Raw genomic sequence first — 8961 nt, 5'->3', positions numbered from 1 at the left:
GAATGCAGGCAGGCGGCCATTAGGCTCAGAGTGTAACAATGGCAAGGTGCTCTTGGACAATATTGTTTCTTCTCTCTGCCCTTTTCCTTCAGACAGAGCAGACAGGTATGGCCTTTGTTTTATTGTGGCTTTAATTCTGATTTCTGCTACTGCTGCTCTAAAAACACCAGTAATTTTGTACCTTGTATCATGTTTAGTTTGTAGCACAGGCTGACATCACTGAAAACTAACTGTTTGTTATTTCCCTTACATTTCTTCTGTTTATTTCATTTAGCTGAGTAAAAATGGCAGTAGGTTACTGATGCAATATGATTTTGAAGTACCATCATTGATACCAGGCTAGTATTTCATCTTTTCTTACCATTTTTAAGGAGTATCCCAGATATTAAAGAGAATTTAGTGCTATATTTCTAGTTGCTGCTAAAATAAAAATAGAAGTACTATGAAAGAGGCTGAGATGTATGCTTCTTATAGCTTTAAGAAGTTTGTGTTTCTGTATTAATCCTCTATGGTTTGTCAAAAATAAGGAGGAGCTGGGCAAGGAGGAAAAAGATGGTGACAGCTTAAGAAGGTCAAAACGGCCCTGGCAGCAGCAGAAATGCTCTGCCAGTTATGCAGGATGCACCGGAACCACTGCCTGGCAGAAATGTGCACCAGGATATCAGATAAGGCTTTAAAATGTAAAACACAGTCACGGAACTTTTCCTTTCTTCTTTTTTAATATCACATGCAAGCCTGTTGCTTACCAGGTATCCTTCAAAAGCATCTGTATGTATGTATTTCAGAATAATTTCATTAATGCTGTCACTTTTTCCACTTCTAATATTATTGATCATTTCAACCTTTGTGCCCAGCAGTGCTGGGCCCCCAAACACTGTATAAAATAAAACAAACCTCCACAAACAAAACCAAACCAAAACCCAAACAGTCCTGCCCCAATGCATTTACTCTCCTAGCCCAGAACTAACAAACACATGCTGACACACACAGCCGCATACTGTTTAATGTCAAAGGCAATAGGGTCCAGCATGGCAGCAGCTGTCTGGCTGGCAGGCAGATTGTGGGCATCATTGCAAAGAGAAGTTTTAAGATCTGATAACTCTCATGTCTTTGATCCCTCCTCTTTAATCAAATATAAAAGTTTATTGTGTCTTCCATGTAAAGGGTGGCATATGATATAGCTCTTAACTTTGAGCATTGCTGAGGGGTAGCTTTTATGTATTGTCCTTAAGAGAGATTTTGATTGAGAACTCAACTATGTCACGGTTTTGCTTCTCAGCAAAAATAATCCCTGTGAACTAAGACTGAAGGGCGTCAGTTTGGATCCATCATCATAAAGTAATACAAGTAATTTTCACTTCCACTGATGAGTCTGAAAGCCCCATGCAGTCTTACAAAATAGCCTCTGCCTTTATGGTAATACTTTTCCCCTTTCCCTGGCCATGCCACAGCAATGGTGCTCTGTGTGTCTGGTACAGGAGGAAAATGTGTTGGGAAGGACTTCAAATTCTCCTGGCCTGGGCGCAAGTCAGGCACACCCCAAAAGTAAAAGGTCACAGCTCCTCAGGTGAGTTTGTGCCAAGAAAGTAAGGCTTTTTCAGTATGTAAGTTTAAGAAGGCTGGGACCCTGACTCAGCCAATAGAATGTCCCTCTTAAAAAAGAAGGGGAAAGTACACAAGGAAATTAATCTAAGTACTTACGTCAGCATTTTGTCATACAATGTTCCAGTGTTTATATCAGCTGATGATGCAAACACCGTTATCAAGAGACAGAGACGTGCCAGTTCCCTACATTTGGAGGAGGTCCTCCAAGGCAACTTGGAAAGGGAATGCCTCGAAGAGAGATGTACGCATGAAGAAGCAAGAGAAGTATTCGAAAATGATGAAATGCTTGTAAGTATTTTGTTTTCCTGTGTGCATAATAAAAATTACTGTCTTGGTCCTTTACTATCGAATACAGCCTCACTGCCTGCTTCATTTGTTTGGGTTTCTCTCCATGAGAGATCTTTGAACTTTCCGCCTCAGCAGGATTAAAGCAGGTGTCTTCAATGGTTAAAATGGAAATGCAAAGGTCAGCTCTGATGTTTTTCAAGCCCCCTCCTAAAAATGATGTGTCCTGCACCTTATGTTGCAAAAGTCTATGTGACCACACATAGAAATACAGCTTCAGCAACCCTTAGGGACCAGGAGGGGCAAGAATGTGTTGGGATGGAGTGAAGCAAGGCACCAGTGAGTAGTGGGACCTACAGAAAGAAGCTCACTTGGTCAATAGCAAGTGCAAATACCTCCATTAAACGAAGCCCTCCTGACACATACAGCCGGATGCAGTGCTCTTTATTGGGAATCTGACCAGAGATTGTGTTTGCAAGGAAAGCAGAGGTGACGGCCGTAGGGCTGCCCATGGGCAGTTCCCGTGCTTTGGGGAAGGTTGTTGGGTGGGAGGCACAGGGCATGGGGAGAGGTGTCCCTCTGGGGAAAGTAGCAGCAGAGCTGGCTGCAGGACCCAGGGAAAAGCAGGACACTTGGTGCTGGTGACCAGATCTGGTGACCCACAGCTCTGCTCTGTGCTGATCCTTCTGCCTCCAGCAGCACCTGCCAAGCGGGATGGGATGGGATGGGATGGATGGGGTCACTTCCCAGGCCGCTGCACGCCAGAGAGACAATGGACAGCTGGTTTTTCCAGGAAGCTGTATTGCTGAAGGATTCAGTTGTTCCTCTCCTACCTACGAAGTTTCTTTTCCTTTATAGCTTCTTAAACAATACAACAAGCAGGATGCAAACCCCTCCCATCTCATTCAAATTTTGCTGGTAGGGCAGAATTTGTAGCTGTGCAGCTGTGTACATGTTAAACTACAGTATATATTCTCTGGTATCACGTTTTTGCTTTATCAAAATATTTATGGATGATGATATAATGTTTGAATTAAAATCTTTTTTTTTTTCTCCCTCAGAAAATGTTTTGGGATGCCTACTACGGTAAGCCAGACTCTTGGTTTCTCTCTGTAATAGCACTGTCACACTATGAACATTATAATTCAGTCCAGTGCTGGTTTTCCAGGAGTTTTTAGCAGTTTATTCTGCAAGGAACATCCAGTCACTATTAGTCATGTCTGTAGTAATGCAGGAGGGAAAGGTTTTGATGCGAATGGATTTAAAAAATAATAAATAAGAAAAAAATTCAAGACTGCAAAGTGAATAAAAGTTGAAAGTGAGCAGATGTTATCATAGTAAATAGGCTATTTCTTTTCTGAACTTAAGGCTGTTCTGAAATGACCTAGGACCTGAGAAAGTCTTCTTTGCTGATACAATAGAGCAGCACAGCTCTATCAGCAAAACCTTCCTAGTACAAACGTAGCATTTAAACCTGAGTGAGATAAAGAGGTATTAAAAGCTACTGGGCTGCCTGCAAACTCTGGCTGCTGGCATTACATCATCCATTGGCAGCTGTCAAGGCAAGAAACAAATCTGTAGAAGACCTACAATGCAGTGGTAACTCATCCCTCCCCTGTGGCATTTTCCCAGGTGGCAGAAGGTGCTCATCGAGCCCCTGCCAGCACAATGGTGTGTGTGAGGACAGCATCCGTGGCTACACCTGCACCTGTGCTGAGGGCTACGAGGGAGAGAACTGTGCTTTTGGTAAGGAATCACCCCCCTTCTAAGAAGTCCTATCTCCTCATGTCTTAGGGGGTCACTGTGAAACCGTATGCAGCTCTCTGACTACAGCCAGTTACCATATTTTAGGTTAAAGCCCACAGTTCTTGGCAGAGCAGGGGTGATGTGTGCTGATTGTCTACTAATATTTTATGGCTTCCTGAGGTTTTGCAGGCTGCCTCTTCCCCCTGAGCCTCCCTTCTCTGGGGTCCAAAGGTGGGTTCCAAAGACAGCCCATGCCACTGCCACCTGCACTCCCCAGCTGCTTCTCCTGCCGTGGTCCAGGCAGCATGTGGCCTGAAGAAGCAGTGTTGCAGTGCCAGAGTGGCTTGGAAGCCACCCCAGTGGCTCTGAGGCCACGCATACCCACAAGGCAACCCCTCCAGAGGGACTACAGAAAAACTGTGGAAATGTAAAAGGCATAAACAAAACCGGATATTTTCTGGCACGTAAAACACGCTGGGCCAGATCCTACATTTTCACATCTGCCAGGTTTTACTTTCCAGCCCTTACATCAGTAGTTCTGCAGGCTTGGAGGTCTCCTGGGGTGGGAGGCGCCCTGGCTGCTGCAAGGCAGGGTCATTTTCTGTGTAAGGGTGTGACTGTGAGCAGCTTCTGAGGGAGCACAGAAGATGACCCCACTTGGACCAGTGCTGGGAACTGGCTCTGCTCAGCAGGAGCCTTAGAAAGCCACATTATGTGAGGTTTGTTGCTACTTCTCTAGCTGTGAGCTAGATCATTAAATAGCTATTCCAGCCATTAAATGGCTGTTCCTCCTGTTGCTTTGTGCCGAAGCTGAAGCATTTGCTCAGCTATGGAAAGTTGACTGAGCATATTTCAAAGACAAGTAATACTCCCTTTCCTTTTTCTTGTCTTTGATAGCTGCTAAGTTTCTTAGCACATGCATGAGAAATAAGAGGAATGCATTTGATTTTGCTGCAAAGCAGAAAGCTTAAGCCTTCTTATTCCTCAAGCAATACCTGCCTTCCTCACATGCGCAACGGTTCCCTCTGTTGCAGATGCTTAGTGTTTTGTTTACGAGAGCAGAAAGAAAACCCACGGCATCCTTCCATGGGTTCACATAGAAGGCCTCGTCTGATCCTTAGCTAACACCCCCCAAAACTCAGAGGCACAGTCTGGTGCAAGGAGGTGCTGAGCCAGCACAGTTTGCAGACAGTTTGTGGATGCTGCCTCCAATTTCTTCTTAAACAATGAGGTGTGAAATACTACCAAGGCAGAGCCCCTGCCCATCTCCACACAAAGCATGTAAACATAAAATGCCAAGAAAAGAGTAGTCAAGCTATGCAAGAATACTCCAACTGAACGGTTCCCAATGTTTTCCCTGACTTGTTCCATTTAGCTAAAAATGAATGTCACCACCAACCGAAGGAAGGATGTCACCATTTCTGCTACCCAGGAATTAATTCCTACCATTGTTCCTGTGCTGATGGCTATGAGCTTGGGAAGGACAAAAAACAGTGCATTGCATTAGGTAGGTGTGAGCATGGAAGTACAGAGGGCACACGTGCAGTGCTGGGGTGGGCAGACTTCCATTGGGTGTCCAGATGTGATCAGCCTGCTTTGAGACTGAAGCAATGAGAATATTACAGACTTTAGAAACTGTGCAGAAGGATGAATGGCACCACTCAAATGCCAGAATAGCGGTAAGAGAAGCAATCTTTGATTTGAACATTTAAACATGGGTCCACAAAAACAGCTTGCATTATCCTACGTATCACTCACTGGGCCAGGTTTTCCACCCGGCAAAGAGTAACTCCGCTGAGGACCTGTCTGATCAGGAATGAGGCTCAATTGATTCTGATCAGGCACCTGATGGTGGGCAACATTTGCTGCCATATTCACTAGGTTGAAGCAGTAGCCCTCCTCATTTTTTCAGTCTTGTACTAGATTATCTCATGCAGTCTCATGCCCTTATTAACTAGGTCTACTAAAACCACAGTAGTAAACTTAGACCTGTCTCTATTTTAGCAAGTAGGACACGCATTAGTTGTCCTGAAATCATACAGCATGAGGTGTTGATTTTCTTTTTTAATTCATTTGCTAGATCAATGTGCATGTGGCAGACTTCAAGACAGTGATAATCGGATATGTGGAACCAGGAAGAAAAGTGATGAGCCGTTTCCCTGGCAGGTATTTCTAGCAATTCATGAATCCCATCACTCAGCCTCACATGGACAGTGCTATCTGTGGTCTGTTTGCATTTTCTTAGGTCCTGCTGTTAAACTCGGAAGGGAAGGGCTTCTGTGGAGGAGTACTGCTAAGAAGTAACTTTGTGTTGACTACAGCAGAATGTGCCCTTCTGCACAGCCATTTTGAAGTCAGGGTTGGCACTGGTAGGTGATCCAACACATTTTCTCTTGTTGCAGCACATTTTAGTATTGACAACCTCAATTTAAAAAAAGCTTACTAAAATTTTTGCTGTATAAAAATATTGCTAAATGGGATGACAGCAGATTTGTTTCCTTTAAGTAACTCAGTTAAGTATCTTGGGCTAGAACTACAGCTGCTCCATACCCCCTACAAGTCAAGCAGAGAGGCAACTGCCTCTTGAATGCAATTCAGAACTCAGCACGTAGGGATAAACTAAACCAGGGCGATTGAGAGGTGGCTTTTATTTCATGCCAGAATTTACTTCTCTTGTTGGGCTTTTGTCCTTGCTGCTGAAATTATGCATGCTTCTACACAGCATTCAAAAGCTGTCAGTGTATCATCCCTAGTTTACTGCAGTGGTTTCAAGAAACAGTGCCTTTAGTTTCTCTACTACACGTATTTCTTAGTCAGTCTGCATGCAGTCTTCAGGTCTCTCATAAGTTATTCCTGAGTGAAATGTCATTGCTTCACAGGGCCTAATGGAACAGAGAAGATAACGCTAGTTCGTGAGAAACATGTACACATCCGCTATGATGAAGACACAGGCGAGAACGACATTGCATTACTACAACTCCAAGAGCATGTTGAGTGCAACAGCCACCAGCTTCCTGTATGCGCCCCTGAAAGAGACTTTGCAGAGCATGTTTTAATTCCAAAACTGCCTGGTACAGTCAGTGGCTGGAGAATGGAAGGTGATGAACTTCACAGTGATAATTTTTTTTCCTGCTGAGGACTGCAAACAAACACTTAACATAAGCCTCACAAACAGGCAGTTTTGTGGACACCTCCAGGAGGCTGTCGACAAACAACTGGCTGGAGGAAGTTTTTTAGTTACCAAATATAAGGACACTTGGTTTCTGACTGGTATCCTGGGACCTTGGCCACTGGAAGACACTGACTGGGAAACATTTCTATTCACTAACACAGCAAGGTACATGATATGGTTTAAACAAAAGATGAACTAAGACACAAACACAACCAACTCTCCAGGACCACACCCCTACCACTCACTGCAAGGAAACATTTGGATGCAGCCAGTATGCCCATTTGACTCTTTATCATGATTTGCAGCAATGGAAGTTGCAGTGACGATATGTACGTAACTCCAATTCACAGAGAAAAGTCCGTCTGTCCTTCTTCCTATTGCTGACACAGCGGACTGTGAAAGTCATCATGCAGTAAACCTAGTTATTTTACTAAAAACTGACTCAAGTTTCCTAGAACCGTTCATCTTAAAACTCAAAAAGTATTGATGTTTTTCTGGGATTTTAAACGTTGCTAGAAGAAAATGAGTCTCTTTAATTCCTGTTACCCTGAGGTTTGATTCAGCAAATTCAATGTCAGCATCCACGCAAGTAAAACTTATGAAGAACAGGAGAAGTCCAAGCCTTTAAATGCCTGTGTTGATGTACCATCATACATGGTACCTGTGCTTTCCCTTATGAATCAAGTCCATGTCAGTTAGAGGGTAAAATAAAGCCCAACTCTCATAGAGGGGAAAAAATGTTTTATTTCATTTAAAAATAATTTAAAAGACCTGAAACTACCATCCCATCGCTACGGACAAAGTTACATTGTACCACCCCCAAACAAACAAACAAAACCCTCAAGGCAGTAACGCTTCAGATAATGGATCCAGTGGCAATGTTGACCCCAGAAGCAGAAAAAACAAAAGTATGGATAAGTTACTTAGACAAACTTTTGTTCATCATAACAAAAATTAAACAAAATATTACCAGAATTAAAATAAAAACAACCAACAAACCCATCTGTGGGCACCTACAGACAAAAAAAAAAAATCCCACATCTACCTGAACCCGTAAGTATCACTGACACAGTAAAGCTTTTGGTGTCAAGCACATCTCTAGTGCTTAAAGAAAGCTTGAAGAAAGTACTTAATACCAGGAAGATTATTGAAGAGGCTTAAAAAAAAAAAAAAAAAAAAAAAAAAAGGAAACCAGGAAAGAAAATACGATTTCCATTCTAAAGAATGGATTAACATAAGTAAAAAAGGATGATACTTCTCCTCTCTGAAAGATAAATGCAGAAATAGTAACACAAAGTACTTTATAAAAGCTTTTAAGTAGTTTGGAAGGAATTTGGAATGCTTTGATTTTTTTACTCATCAAATACTTTGAATTACCAGAAAGCCTGCAGAAACTATTATTAAAAAGTTAGCATTTCACTTCAATGCACTTTGTAACACTGGCAGCCTTGGTCATTCTGGGAAAGGAGCCACAAAGAGTTCCTGGTATTCCAGTCCTGGACATGAACCAGGTCATTTGCAGTGTTCTCAGGGTGATTAGGAGCAGCTCTACTGGCCAAGCCAAGTATCTGAAAAGTACTTGCACGAGTAAGACGCAATACTCAACACACTGTTGACAATGGAGGAAATGGGTTCTGCTTACTGACCACAAGCTTTTGATGCTGATGAGATATATAGCCTTTAATGTGACCCTAGCAGAAGGAAAAAAAAGACAGCTTTAGTACTGGAAGCTAGTAACACAATGCCTACAACCTCCACTGTCTCCAGACTATGTCAAAGCTAGGTTTGTATACTCAACCACCACTGCACTACTGTACTTAGTATCTGTAAGAATCTGATTTACCAGAACCATAACCGTGTTTGCGCATTAACAGTGCTATCAGCCTGAGAGCCTGTTCCCAGAGCCCCCTACTGGTCTGCTGACACTTTCTTGAAGAGAGCTTTACAGAAGTGTTTCTAATTTACTCTTGCTCACTTTAAAATGAGGATTTTAATTAATCGCACAGTGCATATGTGATGATATGGTACTTCCTTTTCAGACATAGTGTTATATCACTGAAAGAAATCTTTCAGTGACCTAATCCCACCCTGTGTTACTCCTCAACCACACCAAATAATCTATTTCAGAAACAGGCAAGTGGTTCATTTTCCTG

The 8961-nt window shown here is 42.7% G+C and overlaps 2 protein-coding genes across 2 annotated transcripts in view; one reads left to right on the top strand and one right to left on the bottom strand.

Annotated features, from left to right (window-relative positions):
* Nucleotides 1–38: 38 nt before the first annotated feature.
* Nucleotides 39–7007, top strand: PROZ (protein Z, vitamin K-dependent plasma glycoprotein). The gene is given in 9 exon segments (XM_010012977.1): nucleotides 39–105; nucleotides 1730–1893; nucleotides 2952–2976; nucleotides 3523–3636; nucleotides 5012–5143; nucleotides 5717–5802; nucleotides 5882–6005; nucleotides 6516–6750; nucleotides 6752–7007. Coding segments are annotated over 9 exon segments (1203 nt in total).
* A 1133-nt stretch (nucleotides 7008–8140) lies between these two features.
* Nucleotides 8141–8961, bottom strand: part of PCID2 (PCI domain containing 2) — a 12779-nt gene continuing 11958 nt past the window's right edge. The window contains exon 15 of the mRNA XM_010012975.1: nucleotides 8141–8499. Coding sequence (XP_010011277.1) covers nucleotides 8410–8499 — 90 coding nt within the window. The 3' untranslated portion in view covers nucleotides 8141–8409. The remainder of the gene's footprint in view (nucleotides 8500–8961) is intronic.

Source organism: Nestor notabilis, unplaced genomic scaffold, assembly GCF_000696875.1.
Source record: "Nestor notabilis isolate BGI_N333 unplaced genomic scaffold, ASM69687v1 scaffold11914, whole genome shotgun sequence".
In the NCBI taxonomy this organism is placed as follows: domain Eukaryota; kingdom Metazoa; phylum Chordata; class Aves; order Psittaciformes; family Psittacidae; genus Nestor; species Nestor notabilis.
The sequence above is the reverse complement of the archived record's forward strand: the minus strand, read 5'-3'. Positions and strand labels throughout refer to the sequence as shown.